This window comes from Gopherus flavomarginatus, chromosome 15, assembly GCF_025201925.1.
Source record: "Gopherus flavomarginatus isolate rGopFla2 chromosome 15, rGopFla2.mat.asm, whole genome shotgun sequence".
Lineage (NCBI taxonomy): Eukaryota > Metazoa > Chordata > Testudines > Testudinidae > Gopherus > Gopherus flavomarginatus.
In genome coordinates this window covers 26,428,309-26,450,580 of record NC_066631.1, presented here as the reverse complement: position 1 = coordinate 26,450,580, position 22,272 = coordinate 26,428,309, and the positions used below count along the sequence as shown (strand labels likewise).

Here is a 22,272-nt window from a genome sequence, read left to right as displayed (position 1 = left end):
ATTTCATTTTAAAGAAGGAAGCAAGGCAGTGAAGATAATCTGAAGTGCAATGACGTGCCAAGTGTGGGAGGAGATGAAGTTCTTCCATGAAATCCAACATTATGGTTATGATGAGCAACTTGATCTATGGCTCCTTTTATACAATGTGCATCTGAGGATAAGAGATGCAACAGAGCCTCAGCCAAATAGACACAGCATGACATGGCACTCATACAGCATTATACGCTGCATGTAGCGCTTACATAGCAGCATGTTGTAAGAAATCAGATTACAGTACTTGTCGTAAACATTGAACATCTCTGATTGTTAAATACATAACTAAATGGACTGCTTGGTTTATTGTCGGAAACATGTTGGCAGAGATCAGAAGGGTGAGACGATTGTGAGGGGCAGTGGTGATTTGCAAAAAGCAAACAAAGATGCAGTTGGAAATATTTTTTAAGTGGTTTTAATGCCAAATATTTCAGAGACTAATGCTACAAGGCATTGTACAAGGTATGTTGGCAGGCATGTGAAAGTGTGAATCTTCGTACACAGCTGTATAAACCAGAATTATGCACTTTGAGAGTTCACAACCTACCGGAACTATGGTTGCATCTATTTTTTTAATTGTTTTTCTAATTGACACACATTAATTGCACAGAAGCAAAGTAAAAACGACTACACCACCTTTTCCAACAATGCCTGTCTTTTTGAGCAAAGTTTTAGCAGTTTGAATAGATAGCATCTTCAGGTAGTTCACAAACTAACGTTAATTACTGTGTTTTGAAGACACGACTTTTCCTAAAATCTTGACATTAGCATGGATAGATGTGCACTAGCTGGGCCAAGTATTCAGGGTACAGATGGAAAATGTATCTAAGGGCTTGAAGTTTGGTCTGAACTCTTATAGCAATGGGCATTTTGTGTTAGAATACGAGTTAAAACCTGTATTGCTGGGGGAAGCTGAACTCCAATTTTGAGTGGCAAAAGAAGCACTAACTTTTTTAAATCTTTTACTTGAGTTCGGTAGATATATAGTTACGTGTTAAATTCAGGGTAAAATCCTTCACTTCCGTGTACATCACATCTTTTAATACTTACAATTAAAAAAAACAATTTATGCTATTTGTATCTAAATAGACTTAGGAGTTAAGATCTTATTGAAATATTTAGATTAGCTGGTAACTTTCAAATAAGCATTTTTTTTTCAAACTCTTAATTTGGATTTTGGGGCTAGATATTTCTGCAGACTAGTAGCCAATAGTTTGTAAATCCCTGTGGATCAGAGGCTAGTTAGCAGACTTCAGTAATTTAAAATACACATCTAGTTTAGGGATTACTCCTTACTAAGAGCATTTTCATCGTCCCTAAGGTTGCTTCGGAATGATTTTGTGGTGGTGGTAAAATCTAAACGGCAAGTGGTGGGATTCTGGCTTCTACGTTAGATTTCCAGGTCGTGCATGCTCTGCTAGTAGCTAGAGCAGAATAACGGAGGTAAACATGAATGTCGATGAGTGGGGTTGAGATTCTCCATTTGATTGGGGAAGGGTCAATATAGGATAGTCCTGCGGCTAAAGCATGGCACTGAAAGGCAGAAGAGCTGATTCTTTTCTCAGCCTTCCCACTGACTTGGTGTGGGACCCTGGGCAAGTCACTTAATCGGCCTGTGCAACTGGGAGAATCAAACTTCCCTACCATGTAAGGGGCTTAGGAGACTGAATTCTTTATCCTTGCATGGAAAGCACTATAGAAATGTCAAGTATTATTTTGATCACTAGTGATTTCCCCACCCCCTACCCTACAGATGGCTTATTGGGCCAGAGCCATTATGACGTGGTTGTATTTTTGCCTTCCTCTGAAGCATCAGTTCGTGGACACTGCAAGAGGCAGGATTTTGTTGGCTCTATGTTCTGACCTGGAACAACAAATCCCATCATCCCAGAAATGACAGACCTTTATTTAAGAGTTAGGAAGTTAATTTGGAAATTAGCAAGAAAAGTCCCATTTCCCTTTAGCATAATAGCCTGTATAGTTGGCAAAACCTTCTGGATCCCAATAATCCAAGATTCCCTGTATTCCCAAGTTGGTACGGGAATGGTACAGTCATCTTCTTTCCAAAACTGATGACATGATTCATACAAGAACCACAACTTCAGTAAATATTTTCGGAGCAGAAACAATGAAGCCGCAGCAGTGAAAAGGACACTCAGTTCTTCCTGCTGCTTGATTTGAGGCTGTGAATGGCTATTGTTTGCTCTGCTTCTTTGCTTTTTAATACCAAGAGGATACCAAAGTAAACTCAAGCATCACCATTTCTCCTTCCTCTTTTCCCCACTCTATTTTCTTTATGGAAATACAGACCTGATAAAGAGCTGCCAGTTGGTTTCCTGTGCTTGTAAATGGATGTGTTGTTTTGCAAAAAAACTGCATCTAAATGCTTAAAAGAAAATTCTCTTCACTTGTTCTTGCTCGGTAGTTTGTGTATCGTGTTTCTGTTTAAGGTCTGTGAGTGGTATGGAGATAGTGCTGAATTCTTCCATTTACATTAATGGTTTGGTTCATGCCATTGTATATCATTAAAGCTTAATTTACAAAACAAGAGTGATCAGGGCCTTGAGAGGTGCAATGCAGGGAGTAATGTATCTATTAAACAAGCTCAGGTCTTCTGTACCTATCACCATCTTATCCTGGCACCAGAGATTAGCTGTAGAACAGTTTATGGACATTGACCTTTGACTCCTAAGCATCCAAAACCTAAGAGCTTCCTCAAGCAAACTCCCCCAGGAATTTATTTTCCTGCTACACTTAGCTCCATGTCTGAGGGACAGTCTGCAGCCTAACCGCTCTGCGCAATATATTTTCTGAATTAAGCTCTTTGTTTTATATGGGCTTCCTTGTCAAAGTATAAAGTGTACAAAGTGTGAGGAAGATCTGTTATCTAAATGCATGAGCTGTTAGAGAAACTATATATATAAAAACCTGTTCAATTTTGTCCCTACCGTCCTTTACTAGTCAAGCTATCTTTGCTGTAGTGAAGTAAACCTTTTACCTGTGCCTTTGAACAGGGCTGTGGCTAGTTTTCCCCTTGAAAGTCGTTTAACAAAAAAACCCCAACACTGGCCACAAATTGTTGCTGACGGATGAGCCATGTGGCTCTGAAATTGCACAGTAAAGCTGTTACTGGTTGGTGGCTCCCTATTATCTACTGGATAAGCAATCTGTAAGTTCTGTGATATTGCTGACTTTTATACCGTTTATTTAATGCCTAAGGCTTGTTTTATTCCTATCCCTGTTAACTATGCATTTTACTTCATCAAGTGTATAAAGTTTAAATACTGTGTATTTATCACTTAAATTATATTAACTAATAAAAGAAATGTAGGTGTTTTTCCACAGATGTTTAAGCTTCTCTGTACAAGTTGAAATAAATAGCCTGCAAAAGTCACCCCGTTAGCTTGTTTATTGGAGAACTTTTATTCTGCTTCACCCAGAGAACTTTATCCTGCATTAGAGAAATAGCGAAACAGCAAGAACCTGCTAGCATGGTTGAGAGCTTGATCACTGGGTCTTCTAAATGAGATGGACAGTTCTTAATCGTGGCAAGGGAAGTGACTAAGATGACCATGTTAGCAGTGGTGGGAGTATTGCTGCGGGCCAGCTGCCATTTGTTTAAACCATTGTGTGCAACTGTCTCAGCCTATTTGCATGAGACAGTAGGGAAAAACCTTCAGTGTGGACTAGGCTTAGTATTAAGTTTGCAACTTCAGTGGAAGAGATTAGAGTAGCCCTCCAAAAGCAAGATTGTTCCTACTGCTCCCTGTTTGGGAGGTTGTGTGCTACTGGATGGCAACTTCTGACGCTTCTTTTGGGAAAACTTTTCTACTGTTGGCAAAATATTCAGGGTACCTCTTCTGTTTATTGCAGTATTCAGCCTGCTGAGAGCACCCCTTGACAGCATTATGCAAAGAGCCAAATAACAGAGCTTGGCCCTGTCCACAAGGTAACACTCCCACCCCAGTGTAGGTCTAGCCATGTCAATGTCTCAAAGTCACTACACTTCTTCCAAGGTTTAGGAGGGGGTACCTGCTAGCCTCTGCATCCTGTACTGAGGTACAGCTGGCTTCCTGTGAAAGCCTGATTTTTCAATCCCGTTCTCCCAGCATTTAAGACAGGCCCATCTAAGCTAAATTCAGTAGCTATGCTGTTGCATTTTGAAGTTTAGGATTGTGGAGAGGAAGGAGAACAGGGGCAGGCTGCAGCTCAGAGCATGGAGAAGGAAGCAATGACACTGGTCCTTGCATCTGTCCACTGGACAGATCATAGCTACTAGTAGGACCACATACAAATCCTGCAGTGGAAAGGTGTGTTATACAACTCCAAGCATCCCCCCCCCACACACACACACACACACACTTTGGTTCATAGCTGGCACGGTCAGCATCTGCTCCCTCCTCGAAGCTGTGTATACCTCTGCCTTAGCACCACCATAGGAAAAGGGCTTTTCCAGAAGTGTCATTAGCTGGTGAGAATGCTTCAGCTCTGCCCTGGCCTCACCAGCTGCAGCATTTCTAAGAAAAGAGACCGTGCTTTACCTTTGCAAGGGGTTTATTGGTTCACTAGAGCATGGATTCTCTCTTATACTAAATCACTTAGAAGAAAGTTTATGCAATATAGTTAATTTGTGTTTTTGGAATATTGGCATCTCCACTCATTGTGAAGTGCTATCACCGTTGTAATCCTTTTCCTTCATTACAAACTGAATTTTAAGAGGACCAGAAAAAAAGCAGCCTCTTTATAAATGCATCAGCCACCTACTCGAATGCAGGAGACCTAGAGTGAGCTTCATCTCCTACTCTTGGCTCCTGAAGATCACATAACCTGCAGGTTAGCTGATGACTTGCCCTCCCAGTAAGGAAATACATTTTATTGCCATCAGGCTGTAGCTAGATGCTCTCCAGGCCTGAGGGTGAAGATTAGTGACCAGGTTCACCACAGCAGGGGAAGGGATCTTACCTCTTAAGAGGGGCCTGGCTCTTCCACCAAGTAACCTCCCCTTCCCCCATTTAATGTCACTCATCTCAACACTCATCCTGGCCCAACTTCCTCTGCCCCTAGCAAAGAGGTAGGCCTTGGGTGACTGGCCCCTCCAGGGGGCTTTCTAGAGAATAAGGGGGAAGGGAAGACTTACTCAGCTGTTTCTTATCTTGAGACACTTTCCATGAGAGTTTGGCATACACATCCTGATCTTTACATTTGTTTACCACGGCAAAAATTCGAACAACTAGTAGCTTCAAAACTTTCCCTGGGTTGTCAATGACACAGAACAAGAATGCACTGTCAGCCATAAAGTAATGAGGGAGGTTTCTCTTTCCGCTTAGAGAACACAGATTGATTAACCCAGTTCCAGGAAGGGAAGCCTGCAGCATCATCTTACTGTCTCTCCATGAAGCAGAATAACATTCACAGCAGCACTTCATGTTGGGCAATTGATGCTGCAGCACCACCACTGTCAGGATTGCGTTCCATATGTCTCGCTGGCTCCCTTTAAAAAGGACAGAAGGTAGACCACCATTACACTTACAGTGAGGGCAAAATGGACTAGCATCTCACGCCTGGAGACAAGCATTGGAATCCTGCCTTGATCTCGTCAGCCAAAAAAGGAACCTTCTCACAAGAAATCTGCTCCCTGTGTGTATTAGATAAAGAATAATTAAGTTGTGGCTTTTCACAGGTGAGTCCAGCTCATGCATAAGCATTTCCAACCAAATTTAAGCTGCAGGGCAAAAATCCTGCCCTCAGCAGCTTGGGTGAAGTCCTGTTGAAGACAAGGAGGCAGCAGAGGGCAGACATATACTCTTGGAGAATAGAGATACTAGGAACAACCCAGCCTCACACCTAGAGCCCAGAACTGTTTATGGTGCTGGCAGTTAGGAAGCTAATGTCAGTTACAAACAAACAGATACTTTGACCTGAGAGTTCAGATCAATGGGAATTGTTTGTTTGGTCACTTTTCAGAGCAGGATCACACTTAAGTCCACCCGGGGAAGGATTTGAGGAAGAGGAACATTAATCTTTACCCCAACATCTTTGGCTCACAAGAGGCATGTGCCTGGGGTTACGGCTCAGGACTGAAATACAGTGAGAGCAGGTTGAAATTTCTCCCACCCCTGCATCAGGAACAAGATGATGTTTCATGGAGGACAGGCACTGGTTTCCAGGGGCTTGGGTTCCACCAATAAATAAAACTGGCCCTTTTGAGAAGTCCTGTCCTCCTCCACCCCCTCATCTATGAAACTCTGCATTTGGGATCTGGATAGAGCTAACTCAGCAGTCATCTGGCTGCAGATAATCATTTCCATATATCCATGGACAAGCCACAATGTCCAGGGGGCAGGAGGGGGTGAACTTGGCTGCAACTAGGACTACCCACACACAGCCATGCTGCTTACCAGTTCATAATCTTCTACGTATTTGTATTTCTTCTCTCTGTAGTAATATCTCTTCTTCATGAAGTACAGAACCACGATGTCACACAGGACTGTTGCCTAGTTGAGATCAAAGATCTTGTAATTGTTCTTACTTCAAGGCAAACAGATATTAGTTTAAAAATCTGTCTCAATGAAGACAATGTAACTTACCACTCCAAACAGGGCTAGCCCAGAACCAATGTTAATCATTGTAGGAATTATATCAAATTTTCCTGCCTAACAGAGACACAAAGTGACAGTTGTAAGCATTTTTGCAGACTCTGAAAATATTTAGAAGCTAATAAAGGAGTCAGCCATGAGACTACTCAAAAAACAAAGAGCTACCTTTCCAAACACCATGATATCAAAACGGATGCCGTAAGCCTTAATTAGTGTCCGTGAGTCAGTGCCACTTGCGTCCTTGTAGTATTTTGCAAACCTGAAGAACGAGTGTTTTGGAGACTTAAAAAAAAAATTAGGAGTTATTGCTGTTCCACCCGATCCCAGAGTTAATTTTACTTATATTGGCCAATGAACAGATGAGCTTGTATTATAACAAGTACAGAAATGACTGTTCACAATTCCACATACCATGCAATATCCACCAAGGAGAACTGAGAGAGCCTTAGACAGAAGTAGTTACTGACTGGATTAGAAGAGCTGGGTTTGGAAAAGTTCTGAAGCACAGGCAGGAGGAGTGGAAAAGGGGAAATCCATGTGAGATGGTGAAGTTAAGCAAGACAGTAAAAACTAACGTTCCCACTAGTCACTTTCCAGGATTTCTTTTGGTGGCTGCTGCTCTTTATAACCAACCTTGGATACCTCTTGGTGCAGTCAGAGCATTTCAGATGAGTAATTTAGTTTCCAATAGGACAAAGTGGAAGTGAAAACATTAAGAGGGTTTTAGTTTACAGATTTATAGCAGAGCCAACCAAAGGTTCTACCAAGCTATATACAGTCTGATGTGGGAGGTACAGTGGATTTCTGCAGGTATGTGATTTGCTAAAGGAGACAGAGAGTGCTTCAAACTTGAATGAGACTTGCTTAGTGACAGTACTTGGAGCTACAAGGTTGCACCCCCCAGAAGTAATTTTCTTAGCTCACGCAACACTACTTGCATGCAGACATTTAATAGGGGAGAAAGAAGGAGATCAGACTTACTGTGCCATGTGATTTGCTGCTTCACGTGGAAACAGAAGAAAGGATGGAAGAGAAGAGGAATGACTGCTATTTGGCTACACGTTTTTTCCATAATAAGCACACACAATGGTAAGTGTCAATGGCCAAGTCTAGAAGCAGTTTACACTCTGCATAGTTGGACCAGCCTGTTCTAATCAAATAGGCGAGTGTACTAGGTCTTGACAGCATTTGGAGTTTGCGAGATGTAGAGGCCTGCAGGCCTTTTAAGATAAGCATGAACAAACAGTGTCAGCTTTCCACAGCAAAGCAGCCTCCCGTGACAGACTGTCTTCTGTTTACATGAGAATCTCTCCATAAAGAGTCTTAACCTTCACTAGCCTTCAGGCTGTCACATCATAGTCTTTAGGCAGTCGACCTTATGCCAGAATTTCAGATTCACAAATTTTCAAGTTTTACCAGATATGCCCTCTACGCTGGAGGGAGTGTTTTGTAACCTTAGTGACACAGCGGACACAACTGAGCCAGCACACATTATGGTTAGTGCTGTAACCACAGTAACCAGCCAGACATTGCTCTTGCCAGTGGTTTAAGCTGGCCCTCCAGCCAGGTCCAGGGCTGTGATCTCACTGATATAGCTGTACTGCTAAACAGCCCTGGTGTAGACGCAGCTATACTGGCAAAATGGAGGGAGAAGCAGCTGAAACAAGCCACAGTTTTTCTTATCATGAGCTCTCCTAGTTGCATCCACATTAGGAGTGCTTTGCCAGCATAGTGGTAAAGTTATATTGGTTAAGTGCTTCTAATAATTGTCCTCTTGGAACCAAAGTGAAACACTATAATCTAGCTGTACCTACATAGTCCAGTTAGGCTAGTTCTCTGCACCCAAACTCTAAATAACAGGGGTGCCAGAGTTCATTGCCCCACATGCAGATCCTCTGGGCACTCTAACCTCCTATGAAACATGATGGGAGGGCTGCCCAGATTTTCATAGGCTGCACTGCTACAGACATGGTTCAGTGCATGTTAAGCTGAGGCTCTGACCCAGCCACTTAAGTCACCATATCTTCACTGACCTCAGCATTGCTACAATGAGTTATAGCAGCTGAGGATCTGGTCCACGGTAAGGGGGACTCTTCATAAGACAAATTGGTTTTTGGTAGCTAGATCATGACATTAACAGAAAGACCATCACAACCTGGTTCTCAAGAACCCACGCAGTTGTACTAATAATGTGGAGTGAGCCATAATGACACCACAGACTATTACTCAACCATGTACCTGAAATTATATCCAGGTGAGACCGTGTGGTCAGAATCCTTGTTGTCAAGGCGACGGAAGGTGTATTTTGGCACACAGTAAGAAGCAGGTTTGTCAAGGTCACAGTTCCAGTTGATCTGCACCCCCATTACTCCACCCTGCACAGCACAAACAAACAAAAAGACGCACACAGCGCAAATGTATCAGACGGGGTAGCTTAAAATTGCTGGCCAACCTGTCAAAGGGATTTCTTCACATTGACCTGGACACGCTTGTTCAGAGAAGAGCATATCTGGTTTTGAGGTACATATCAAGATTTGCTTCTCATCCCACTGCAGATACCCCACTAGACTTAAGCTCACACATTTGCCAATGTGAAACTTGTAATTCAGGGGTGATGTGTGTGTCCCCCAACTTCCAACCCATAGAATAAGCTGCTAATTTCCAGCCTATAAAAATAGTCATCAGCAAGAGAAACCAGGATCTAGTTTATGAAAACAAACCAACCAAAAACTACTTACACACAGTGTCTTTCACTGAAAATGCAAGACTTTAGAACTGTCTCAGGCACATAAACCCTTTCCATTGTAAGCAGTGCACAGTCCCATATGCCAGCTGAATTGTTTGCCAACTTTACTTCACCTATGCTGAATGGGCCCTTGTTCATAATATTGCAGAAGCATTTTCACGAGTGCCACGCAAGACAAATAGAAGGGAAGTTAAATATTGACGAGGTAAAAGTTAAAATATTCCCTATGGCCCTGGAAAAAAAAAGCCTTCCAACTAGCAGCTGTTTTGCTCGTGCTGGCAGCCATCTCACACGTAGCAAGTATTACGTTCTGAGGTGGCTGAAGAGGATCCGTAACAACAGCTCCTGTTCTTTTACTGCGTCCTTTCATTGAACAAACACGAAAGGGCAGGTCTACATTTCAAACGCTGCAGCTGTGCTCCTGTAGCACTTCAGCGAAGATGCTACTGCCCTGACAGGAGAGCTTCTCCCGTCGGCGTAGTTAATCCACCTCCGTGAGAGGTGGTAGCTATGTCAGGGGGAGAAGCCCTGCCGTCGACAGAGCGCTGTCACCCCCAGGGGTGGGGTGGTACAACTGTCGCTCAGGGGGGTGGATAACTGAGTAACATACCCATGTAAGTTTATAGTGTGATCTGGCCTAAGTGAGGACAGAATTTCCACATACCTCAACAGCCATCTCCTGAAAATTCTGTCCTGCAGCTTCAACTATTTGACGGATTCGGAAGATTGGGCAGAAGGGATCCGTTTTAGGGTCATAAATGCAGGTCTTGAGGTAAACGGTACTGATAGAGGGCAAAATATTTCGCCTGAAGCGGCACGGAAGAAGAGACGAGACGTGTTACGGCAGCCCTGTGCACCTGCACATCCTCCTCCATCCCAGCCCACAGCTCACAGAGCTTCTCAAGACCCTGTTCAGCAGAGAAGTACTAGCCCCAGTGATCACACGAGCACCTCTATGGGACACTTACCTGGTGAAGTTGAACTTGGGATACCAGATATTGTTCTTCACCAAAATGGTGAAGTTCTCAGCATCCTTTAGGAAAGCCGGCCTATGAAACAATCGGAAGATTAAAAACATTCACCTTTGCAGTGTCCTTACACAGCAACTCAGAGCGCTTTGTGAAGCCAGTTATCCAACACCCTTGTAAGGCAGGTAAGTTACACCTACCTTACTGGTGAGTAAACTGAGATAGAGGAGTTCCTATAGCAGCGTGCACGTTATAAAGCTAGACAGAGTGGGAGTGAAATAGGGGATCATAGGTGTCATGAGTTTGACTCCTGGTTTACTTTTCTAGCAGCACCAGATTAGACTCCTCAGTCTACACAGGGGGATGCACGAGTATTAGATTTATGTTGTGGTAGAAGAGTGCACTGGACAGTTCTTGTAATCTAAAATTAGGAAGTGGCCAGTATGCAACTAAGCTATGTCCACACTTATGAGCTAGGAGTGTGATTCCCCACTCGAGCAGACATACTGCATTAGCTCTTATCGACCTAGTACACTCAAACGGTACAGTAGCCACAGTACCACGTGCTAGCAGCCCCCAAACAGGTACCTACAAGGTCTCAGCAGGTTTGTACTCAGGGCAGCTAGAATGGTCCCACTGCTTCCCAACCTACGCTATTCTCTTTAGCGCACTGCCTCAGATGCCAGCCGGGACTCACACCTCTGGCTTCTACTGCCACCCAGCTGGAAGTTGGTGTCAGCCATTGCTTTCCATGTTACTCATCCAACTTGAGGAAGCATCCCACTGTGCCGGCAGGTGACACCCTCTGCCATGCAGTTCCAAGATGCCGCAAAGCTTATCTGACAGTTCTTTTCAGAAGGCGGTGACTGCTCTCAGCTCTCTCCCGTTCCTGCTTACACCCATTGCTACAAGTGCACCAAAGCCTCCTTCGGCCGTGGTTTTCAAACTTCTATGATTGGACCACACAGTAAGAGCCAGTGCCCAGAGACCATCCCTCCATTTCAGGAGCGCACGGGCCACCAGCCCACTCATCATGGGTACCTAGAATGTGGCAACAGACAGCACTCACTTAGGTAAATGAGTGTCATTCTCCACAGGACACCAAGCATAGATCTCACAGGTTTTGACAGAGGTGGAGTACTTCCTACACTTCCCAGTCTGGACTCCTGGAAGGATATGGGAACAGAGTTAATACCTGGGCATCGAGAGCAGCATGGCAACATTTACACAGGCTCTGACACACAACCCTCATCACCCTGTAAGGCACTAACAGGCTGGATGGCTTATCCCCACATCATGGGGAAAGTTCAGCAACAGAACCCCCTGGTAACTATACTAGTTAGGCAGGTTTACCGCAGCGGGGTTAACATTAGCAGTGGGTGGCCTCTAAAAGTCAGCAGAAAAACTGGCTGCTTTGCTGTTTGGTGAGAATCTGGTAACAGCTTGTTCCTATGGTATGTCTAACTCGGAAACTTCAATACCGTTCTTGAGAAACTCTGCCAAAATCGTGAGGGGCCAAACCAAGCCCACCAGCCATGTCTCCATCCCAGCCCATAACGGGAAGAGTCTGATTAATTATGGTGCCATTTTAGAACATCAGTCTGATGATACACTGCAACTGAAGGACTAGAAGAAAATTCCAGGGTATTTTACTGTTTAAATGGGACATGAAGCATTATGACCGCCTGCCGTCTAAACAGCATCTTGTTAACCTGGTAAGTGGATGCTGACTTCTGAAAGCAAAGGCTGTGCATAAGGAAAGCTAACTTGACCAGAGGGGAATGACTAGCACAGCAGAGGTTTACAGCTCCCAATAAACTTCACTTTATGGAGTTCCGATCAGTAACATTTCTATTTTCATGTGGTACTAGAACACTGATCCCTTTGTGCTCCCTTTTGTGAGGCCTCATGTCTAAAGTTGTATTACATTTTGCTTACAGAATAAAAGCCAAGGTAATTGGATGAAACACTGCTTCCCCTCCTGTACTACTGATAACACAACCTCTTAGGTGTCCCGATACAGTGTACATTGTTTCCATACCATTGCTGTGGGTGCCTATGTATCCTGCAGCACAGTCCTTACTGGAATTACACACCGTTGTCTTATCTGGAAGCTAGAGGGAAAGAATTGTTACTGTAAGTCACAAAGATGACCTGCCACCCTCCCCCACTTCCCTCCCCCCCTGAGATGGGACTTACTTCTCCCAGTTAAGGATTAGACTCTTCCGGAGATAAAGTATAAAGGAGACTGCCAGATACCATACCTACCTCAGGACAATAGCCTTGTGTCTGATTCAGTGTCATTATCAGGTTTGTCATGATGAATAACGTATTCTCTCCCTGAACAGGCAAGACAATCAATGAGATTTATTGGTTAGTTCTAAGCAGCCATGCTCTGGAAAGCAAGAACCTCACTTGATCTGCATTAACAGGTTCTCAGGTGGCACTGCAGAAAGCTAGTGTTTGAAGAGAGCACACACGCTCAGGGCCGGCTTTAGGAAGTGCGGGGCCCAATTCGAACACTTTCAGTGGGGCCCTGGCAGGGATGACTTAAAAAGAAAAAAGTGTAAAAAAAAGCCTTCCATTTCTTCCATGTATTATTTACTTTCCATAACTATATAAATAATAAAATTGTATATTATGTACATTGCATCATATATGCTGTTGATTGGTTATTAATGACTGCCGTTTCACATGTGTGGGTCCTCGCCACTCCCTGGGGGTGTGCACGTGTGTGGGTCCCCACTGCTTCCTGCCCCCCTCATTGAAGCAGGTGTGCAGGTTACTGGCCTGGGAACTGCAGGGCAGCAGTGGACATGGGGGTTGGTTTGAGGCAGGGCAGGGGCTGACTGGAGGTAGGGTCTGGCTGCAGGCAGGGCAAGGGGTGCGGGGCTGGCTGGAGACAGGGGAGTGTGGGGCGGGCTGGCTTCAGGCAGGGCCACAGCAGGGTGCAGCAGGGGTTGTCAGGGCTGGAGAGAGGAATATGGGACTGGCTGGCTTCACGCAGGGGGGTGCAGCAGGGGATGGCTGGAGACAGGCCAGGGCGGGCAGTGCAGGGCTGGTGTGGGCAGGGGTGTGTGGCAGGGGTTGGCTGGAGACAGGGCAGGGGGTTTGGTAGGGGCTGGCTGTGGGCAGGGGGTGCAGAGCTGGCTGCAGGCAGCGGGGGGCGGGGCTGGTGCAGGTAGGGCAGGGAGTGCAGCAGAGGCAGCTGGAGACTTGGCCCTTTAAAAAGCCCCCACAGCCCCCCCGCTATCCCAGGACTCTGGGGGCTATTTAAAGGGCCCAGGGTTCCCCTGCTTCTACCCCACCCTGGACCTTTTAAATAGCCGTGGGAGCCCTGGGGAATGCATGGGGGTAGCGGGGCTCCGTCAGCTATTTAAAGGACCGGGGTGGCAGAGGCAGCTGGAGCCCTGGCCCTTTAAATAGCCCCCAGAGCCCCCTGCTACCCCAGGGCTCTGGGGGCTATTTAAGGGGCCGGGAGCTCCAGCCGGGGCCGCGGGGCTTGCAGCGCTCCGGCCGGGAGCTCCAGCCAGGGCCGCGAGGCTTGTCATGCTCCCGCCAGAGCTCCAGCCAGGGCCGCGGGGCTTGCGGCACTCCGGCCGGAGCTCCAGCTGAGAGAGCGGGGCTGTGGGGCTGCCCCGCTCCTGCTGGCACTTTGGTCAGGGGAGCGGGGCCATGGAAGACCCCAGAGCAGACCGCAGCCGGGGTAAGGAAAAAAATTTAAAAGGCGCCTAAAGCGCGGGGCCCTGTCAGGCGCGGGGCCCGATTCCCAGGAACCGGGCGAATCGGCCTAAAGCCGGCCCTGCACACACTGCTATTGTAATAGGGTGTCTCAGGCATCACTTGAAAAATCCTCATTCCTTAGGACAGAACACTCCTGAAGGAGTATAACCCTTTCTACCGTGCTCTGTCCAGAGATTCACTGAATCCACACTATAAAAGTTAAGGACCCCTCCATAACTCTCCAGTGGTGCAGCTCTAGTGGGGTGGCACTGGCACAGACAAGGCTTACAGCAGTTGATGCAACAGCTCAAGTCAGGTGTAATGAAACAAGGAGATGACATGTCACCCTTGAGGAGTGGTTCTCAATCTGTGGCCCATAGGCTGCTTGCAGCCCAATCAGCACACAGTTGCAGCCCATGTGACATCCTCAGGGCCATACAGGTAGTGTGTGGATGCGGCCCACATAACACATAGAAAGCTGCAAAGCAGCCAGCAATGGTAAATAGGTTGAGAACCACTGCCCTAGATATTAGTTTAGCGCCAGGCTGAACACCTCAAGGACTGTTAACATTAGTACGTAGATCTGTGACGTGGCCAGAGGCAGCTACTGCTAGAACATGCTGGGGTTTTCATATGAGTGTGCAAAGAGGACCGCTGGCCACTGCCAAGTGAGATCCCAGTCCTGCAAGCTGATCCACACAGGCACAATGCTCCTGAATGCAGCACCGTTGACTTCAATGGGTCTTCGTGCAGACAGAAAGCTCCCAAGTGCATGGATTAGCTGGCATGATCAGAGCTCGCGGTTTTAATCTCTTAGTGTGGAGCCTGTTCCAGTTTTAGTGCTTTTGTACTTTTCCACCTACAGCCCTTGATCTCCCACCTGCATTTCTTTAGGGCACAAGCCCAAAGGGCTCAGATTCTTTTCCTTGTTCATGCACCAGCAAACTAGTCTTAATTACTTAATTGATACATTCCCACTAAGGCAGCTCTGGCACTTCTGCACCAGCTTTGCTGTGGACAGAGTCATTCAAAGACTGGCAGGCTGCAGGTGTCCAGGGAGAGTTGAAGGCCAAGAATTGCCCACTCAGGACATACAATGGCAGCAGACTCTCCTCTGTCAATCAGTAACTTCCAACAGTTCCTGTTTAGTTCCGGATCAGGCTATTTGAGAACTGTTAGGACTGTTGAGCCTGAGAGAATACAGTGTTTAACTTTGGTCTGTTGGCTTTTAAACAAACAAAGCAATACAGAAGTAGGAGAGACAATACCTGGGTCATTACTGCAGCTTTATCTAGAGGCTGCGGTATTCCCCTCCCCACCCAAATACAAACAGACAAGCTTCATGCTTAGGACACACAAGTGCTGAGCACTCTTAAACCCTGATGAAGTCAGTGGGAGTTGCAGATGTTTAGTGCCTCTGGAAGCCAGGCTAATAGCCAAATGCCTTTTTCAGCCCAGTAGCTTTGCTGCGGCCACAAAGAACAGGAGTTCCAGAGTTGAGGAACATCTGTCTGTGAGAGATGTCTTGTTTGTTGGCAAAGCCCTACCAAACTGTGCCAGAAAAGCCCATACCTGAGGTGGAATAACATAGTCAGCCACATCCCAGACCCGGAGTCCCAACTCCGATGTGTTTGTCACGGTTATTCCCTTCACCTTGGTGGTAACCGAACTGACCACATTGTCTGTTTCTTGGTAGCCCTTTTCCCACACAAAGACCCAGCTGCAAAAGAAAGAAAGTTCATCAAGGCTTCTGCACTGAGACACCTTTAGAGATCCCAGCAGCATGACTGAGAGCCTGGAGGCCTGGGTTCGATTTCTAGCTCCTTAGGTGACTTTGGGAGAGTCTCTTAGGATGTGACTCGTTTCCCTGCCACCCACCCCCCATTTGTAAAATGGGGCTAATAGGGACCCACTTCGCATGGGAGGACAGCCTCAACTAATGCTGTAATTTCCACCCCCCGTCCCAGTCACTGCTTTGTGGGGTATTATATATTTATTGGATCCTTCAGCGGTGAGTTTGCACTGGAGGTTTTCACAGGTAAGTTTTAGGGCTAGGATCTGAAATGAGAAGGATGATCTGGCAGACACCAACCATTATTTGAGGTGGAAATGACAGATACACTCACAACATCAAATGAGAATGAGCTGCAAAGACTGAAGCAGAGAGCAGCAGACACTTGTGGGCTTTTGTATCTACACTCACAACATCAAATGAGAATGAGCTGCAAAGACTGAAGCAGAGAGCAGCAGACACTTGTGGGCTTTTGTATCTACACAAGCCCCATCTCCCATTCAGCTCTTACTCACACTGGTATGATGACATCAGTGGAGTTACTCTTGCTTTACACCAGTCAGGGTAGGAGCAGAATCAGGCTGACAATACATATGAGTCCCACATGCTTTTCTCATCTGACAGGATCATCTATTTTAGGAGAGCCCCAGTGAGCATCTTGCATTTACCTTTTATTGCTCCGCCATCTACAGAAGTCACTACCTGGTTTGACCAGTCCATTAGCCCCATTCAGGCAATGTAGGGGCCTGTTCTCCCTGTATTGGGCCTTGCTGTGTTTCCAACCATGAAAAGTGGGTATAAAAAGGGACTGCTACCAACTGAGGGTTCTCCACCCACTTATACCAGGGCAGATCGCTCATACACACATAGATGCTCTCACACAGGGTAAGTGAATGCATGAGGCAGTGGAAAAGTCAGGCCCATAGACTTTCCTTAAGGGAGGTCATTTAAAGTAATACTGACCAGGGTGATTTGATTTAAATCATGATTTAAATCACGAGTCAGGAAGATTCGATTTAATCATGGATTTCTACATAAAAGTGCATTCTGGAATATGCTGCTCAAACAGTTTCAATTTTGTTTCTATTGCCTGTCCCTCCCTTCTGACATTTATCTCCAGACTTCTTCTCCTTGTCCAGAGCTATTCCGCCCCCAACAATCTTCTATTCACTGAACTTTTTGAAACTTTGCACTTTTGGAGAGGTAAGGGATTGACTCTGTGTACACAAATTTGCAGAGGGACAACAGGGTTGAAGTCTGTTCTTTCTATCCTCTATATATTGTTAACAGCAAAAATATTTTTAAATAAACAAGGATGTTATCTCCAGAAACACAAATCCACAGCTTGGAGAACGGCAAAACAAAGCATCTCTGATGGTATCTTCTAGACTGAGCACTGAGTCCCATTGGGTAGATAGAAAGATTAACCTAAATAATCTATACAGAAGCCCCTGGGACCCCATAAAACTTGGTCCCTAATCCATGAACTATTGGAACTCATTTACAAGACTTTTCTTAAACATTACATGAATATATTGTCTCATACTATAGAATTAATAATCCCTATTCCATGATGAGATACCTTTGAGCTGTAATGTATCTTAATTAAAATGATCTTTTAGATAGGTTTTTTCCTCAAAAAGCATTTTATCAAAAAAAAATCAGATTTACACTAAAAAATCCATTTTTTTATTTAATTAAAAAATGATTTTTATCCACCTTGATACTGACATTACCTTAGTACATCAAGGTAACAGGAAATTTGATCTCTCTTGCAGTTTTTGAGAACTTTAATGTTGCCAACTTTTGTCATTAGCCTTGGGATATTTGGAGTTTCTTAAAACCCCAGCTCCTGGACTCGTGTGATTACCTGAGAACCTCAAAATTTTAGAGAAAAAAGTCTAGCCCTCATGGTTACAGAGAAAAGCTTGAAACCATGAACTCTAAGAGCTACAAAAAAAAAAAAAAAAGTCCAGAAAGCAAATGAAGAGCTCACATTTTGTAGTTTTAAAAACATCATTATTTCTAAACCAATCTCATAATCTGTGGGAGTTTGCTCATGATTTTTGAGCACTGGAGACTGGCAGTACTGATACTGACTAGTATGAAGATTAGCTGGGGGACAGGAAATGTCTCAAAATATGTGAGTGGAGGAAGTTAGCAGTTCTCAGTTAGAAAAAGCCATGTAACAAGCCACATTGAAGACAAAACACACAAGATCATCCTGTACAGTGATCTCCTAGACCAGCCTCTAGTGCCAATTCCCCAGACTCTCATACTGGAAAGGCAGATCGCTATCCCTCAGCCCAATATGCTTCTCTCCTTGTACGAGGCACAAAAGTTTAGCCTATGAGTCAGGTATTGAAAATTCAAGTCCCTACGAGCAGCTTCGGGCATTCCATTCACAACACCTCAGAAATCCCACAATTCAGAACAGGCACAACAAGGCCATTCTCTCTAGAGAGTTTCTGCTCTGTCACTTGGAAGCCATTTTATTGGGCTGAGACACTTATTTAAGGAAATCCAGTTTAAGATCCTTTCAAAAGGCCTGATAGCTTCCCTGGGTGTCTGAGCCTTGATAGCTAAGGACAGCCCCATTAAAGGGAGCTGGCACTAGAAGTGACACTATCCATGAAGAGAAGCTACCGTAACTCAGAAGTCAGAAACACCAGCAATAGCCAACAAGCTTAGGGTCCAGTTTAACTCCCAACACAGTCAAGGGGAGTCTTTCCATTTGCTTTAATGGGACTGGATCAGGCCCTTAAATTAATTGCCTTACCTTCTCCATTCTATTTTTGGAGATTTGTTCAGCTGAAAAAGAAACTAGATGGGCTGAGGTTTCTTTCCACTTTACATTTAGTGGGCAGATGGGAAAGGACTTTGGGGAGGATGGCTGTGGAGAAAACCACTGCGCTGTGTGTGGTAAACGAAGAGCTGCCAACAAGCCCAAAATCTCAGAGCAGAAGAGCACACTGAGAAACCAGATAGGAAGAAGCCAAGTAAGAAATTACCAAGTTTTTGTAAGAAAGAGCGGAGATGACAGCAGCAGCATTTATCCTTGTGCATGGAAATGGGCTGGTCTCCTCTCACCCAGTCCAGCGCATATCAGGAGTAACTCCAGCACAGTCAATGGCATTACACACACAACACTGGGGAGAGAGGAGAATCAGGCTGCCAGCAGAAGAATCCAACCAAGTCACAAATTAATGCCACTTTACCATTCCTCTGTTATGCAGTCAAGTCCCCCAGAGACCTTTTGGTGCCCCATAGAAGTTAAATCAATACTGTTAAAAAGACATTCCAATTACATATCTTCTCTCTCTCCTTTAAGGGCTTGTGACATCCGCATTAAGTGAAATTTCTCGCTATCACCTGATCTCCATCTTTCTGTGATATCAGCTATTTAAAGAGCAGTCAAGTGACACGACCAAAGTTTCACAACAGATAACGGAGAGAAATGCAGATTCTATGACAGAACAGACAGTTAAGAAGACACTGATGTTTCCATAAGGTGTATGCAGTGTTGTTGTAACCATGTCCGTCCCAGGATATCAGAAGGACAAAGTGGGTGAGCTAATCTATTTTATTGGATCAACTTCTGCTGGTCAGAGACAAGCTTTTGAGCTAACACAGAGCTCTTCTTCAGGGTTGGGGAACGATTCTCAGAGTGTCACAGCTAAATAAGGTGTCAGCAGTTCAATACAAGACTCTGAATTTTTTAATCTATTAGCATAACAGATATTAGATATGTAAAAACTATTACCTTTAGTCTAATACTCTCCCATCCGGTAGCAAAAGGTTCTCCGTAGCATATTGGAATGCTTTATCCAGCCCAGTTTTAAGTAAAGGGGATTCTATCACTGTCCATGTGACACTCACTGTTATTAGTAATTCCTGATATTCACCTTAAGTTTCTTAGCTTGATTTCACTCCATTACACCCAAAAAAAACCACACCCTGGTCTCTAAATAATTCTTTTTCTGTTCTTAGTATCTAATCCCTTGAACTTCTTCTACGGGATAAAAACCACAACAGCTATGTCCCTCATTTATTGGGACTTACAACTGCCCCAAAAAGATAGTCAATGAAGTCTGAACTCCATGTTTTTAATATATTTCAGACCCTGCTGAGTACTCAAGTCAAGATACTTTCTTTTATTAGCCATTTTCCCCTGAGTATTGATGACCTGGGTGACTAGCTACTGTGACAACTCCGTAAACATTAAGTTCCAGGATCTGCATGACTTTATAAGATCAGTTGGTCAAAGGCCCAACCCATCAGGTGAGCATTACAATGGGGAACTTCAGGGCAACAACTCTGTTGTGACAGACAAGACAAGCAAGGATAAGTTCTCCAGGCAAGAGCCCTCCACTGAAGACATACCTGCCTGCTACAGGAAACTAAAGAGACCAGAATCTTCCTTCCAGCTAAATCCCTATGTTTGCCTTAGAATCCCAGAGTTTAGTTAGTTTGATTTAGAGTCAGTTACAACACAGGGCTCAGGAGGCATCTGTACCACAACCTGCCAGGCATATTTCCCTTGCCTTGTGGGCAGGGTCACTTTCCTTGTTGCTGCGCATCCTGGCACCCACAGCATTGAGTCCAAATAATCTGGAGGCAGCACTGGGGTGCTACCGTGTTATTACACCACCGCCCAGAGACCCTGATCAGGAGCAGTACAAGCAGAGGCCATGCAGCCCCCAGTGCAAAGGGGGGGAAGACACGAACGTAGAAACAGTTACACAACTCTGTATCAACTTCACCTGTCCCACGCGCCCACTGCCTCTAGCCATTGCTTGACCCCTGGCCAGGGGGACCCGGAACACTGCGCACCACCCCCCTCCTGCTAAGTCAGCAGCCCCCCCCCATCAGGCCGGGGGGGGCGGAATCTCTCCCCCGGAAGCCCCTTTGCAAAACACAGCTGGGATGGGGGGGGGGGTCCTGTTTTCTCAACAGCGTCATCAAAAATGAAAGTGAAAGTCCCTGGTGGGGGGCCGCTCACCCGATCACGTAGGCCAGGATGGCCAGCTGCACCGCCCGGTTCACCAGCCCCACTTTGCGGCTCTTGATCAGCACGATGCGGGGGGTGTCGTACTCGAAGAGGAAGCCGCGGAGCGCCCCGCAGCACGCCCCGGAGGCCATGAGCCCGGCTGGGGGCTGCAGCCCGCTCCTCCCTCGGGCTCGGCAGCTGCTGCACAGCCCGGGCTCGGGAACTCCCTTCCCCTGCCGCCCGCCCCCAGGCTCTTGGCTCCACAGCTGCCCGGCCCCGCACCCTCTATTGGAGCAACCCCGCCACGGGCCAACCCCGGCGGGCGTTTCTGGGCCAGGGGCTGACCCGCCACCTGTTCCCGCCCCGGCTCCCCTGCTAGGCTGGTTGTGCGTTAATCCTGGGGCGGGGGGGCTGCTGCACCCCGTAGCTGGAAGCGGTTCCCGTTCTACACAGGGTTTACGGTTTGGGTCAGTGGCTCTCAGCAACCCCAGATACAAATTGTTCCAGCACCGCTGTTCACAGCCCTTTAAAGGAGGCGGGGGGAGAGCTATGGATCGCCAAACTCTTGTTCAAAACTCCTGAGATTTAGAAAAATCATAATAAATGTTGGGTCCTCTTAATTTGCCGCCTCTTCTGAGCGTTTAGGGGGCACTACGTGTTTTCAAGCTTTTCTCTACAACCACAAGGGCTAGAAATGCACTTTTAAAAAACATGGGGGGAGGGATAGCTCAGGGGTTTGAGCATTGGCCTACTAAACCCAGGGTTGTGAGTTCAATCCCTGAGGGGGCCATTAAGGGAACGGGGGTAAAAATCTGGGGATTGGTCCTGCTTGGAGCAGGGGGTTGGACTAGATGACCTCCTGAGGTCCCTTCCAACCCTAATAGTCTATGATTCTATGAAAGCTGAACTTTCCATGCAATCTGGGATTGCAGCAGCTGGGGAGTTTAGATAAACACTGAATACGGTGAGACACACGTCAAAATGATGAAAGTTGGCAACATTGATTTAACACAGACAACTTTAATCCCAAGCCTTTGAGCTAAGTAGCTGTATTAACAAACAAAAACAAAGAGTTCTCATCCCTATGAACAAAAATCATTTCCTTTTCCGTTGAATTGGGTTTCACTTGTGCGATGACTTTGATATCATCGACCTGTCATCCATAGAGCCTACCCTCGACAATATGGTGGATATGACCTTAATTTCTAATTATTATTATTATTTAACCCAAAGATCTCAATCAGGACTAGCCCTCCCCTTGTGCTAGGCAGATGGTGGGAGTACTACCAGTGTTTTAGTGCAGCTAATTTTTCTGAGGAATTTGCATCATGTTATAGCCACCTCCCACTCCAAGAAAAGACTCAACTAGAAGCCCCTGAGGTGTTTAGCAACCAGGACCATGGAAATAGATGCAAAAGGGAAGC

General features: G+C 45.7%; 2 protein-coding genes across 6 annotated transcripts in view; one reads left to right on the top strand and one right to left on the bottom strand.

Moving 5' to 3' along the window:
* CAMKK2 (calcium/calmodulin dependent protein kinase kinase 2) overlaps positions 1-217 on the top strand; it is a 44,392-nt gene extending 44,175 nt beyond the window's left edge. For all 3 annotated transcript variants that reach the window (XM_050923941.1, XM_050923938.1, XM_050923939.1), the window contains one exon: positions 15-217. In XM_050923941.1, the coding sequence (XP_050779898.1) occupies positions 15-90 (76 nt within the window). In that variant the 3' untranslated portion in view covers positions 91-217. The remainder of the gene's footprint in view (positions 1-14) is intronic.
* A 4,352-nt stretch (positions 218-4,569) lies between these two features.
* LOC127034745 (P2X purinoceptor 4-like) lies at positions 4,570-21,056 on the bottom strand. 3 transcript variants are annotated; one of them, XM_050923945.1, is made up of 12 exons: positions 20,861-21,055; positions 15,639-15,786; positions 12,612-12,683; positions 12,385-12,457; positions 11,413-11,509; positions 10,344-10,424; positions 10,040-10,181; positions 8,868-9,004; positions 6,795-6,888; positions 6,621-6,686; positions 6,432-6,527; positions 4,570-5,668 (listed from the first exon to the last, which is right to left on the bottom strand). In XM_050923945.1, the coding sequence occupies exons 1-12, from the start codon at positions 20,998-21,000 to the stop codon at positions 5,651-5,653; spliced, it is 1,164 nt and encodes a 387-aa protein (XP_050779902.1). In that variant the 5' UTR covers positions 21,001-21,055; the 3' UTR covers positions 4,570-5,650. The 3 variants fall into 3 exon arrangements, with proteins under 3 accessions (XP_050779902.1, XP_050779901.1, XP_050779903.1); XM_050923944.1 differs by having other exon boundaries at positions 4,570-5,524; XM_050923946.1 differs by lacking the exon at positions 12,612-12,683 and having other exon boundaries at positions 4,570-5,524; positions 20,861-21,056.
* Positions 21,057-22,272: the final 1,216 nt, after the last annotated feature.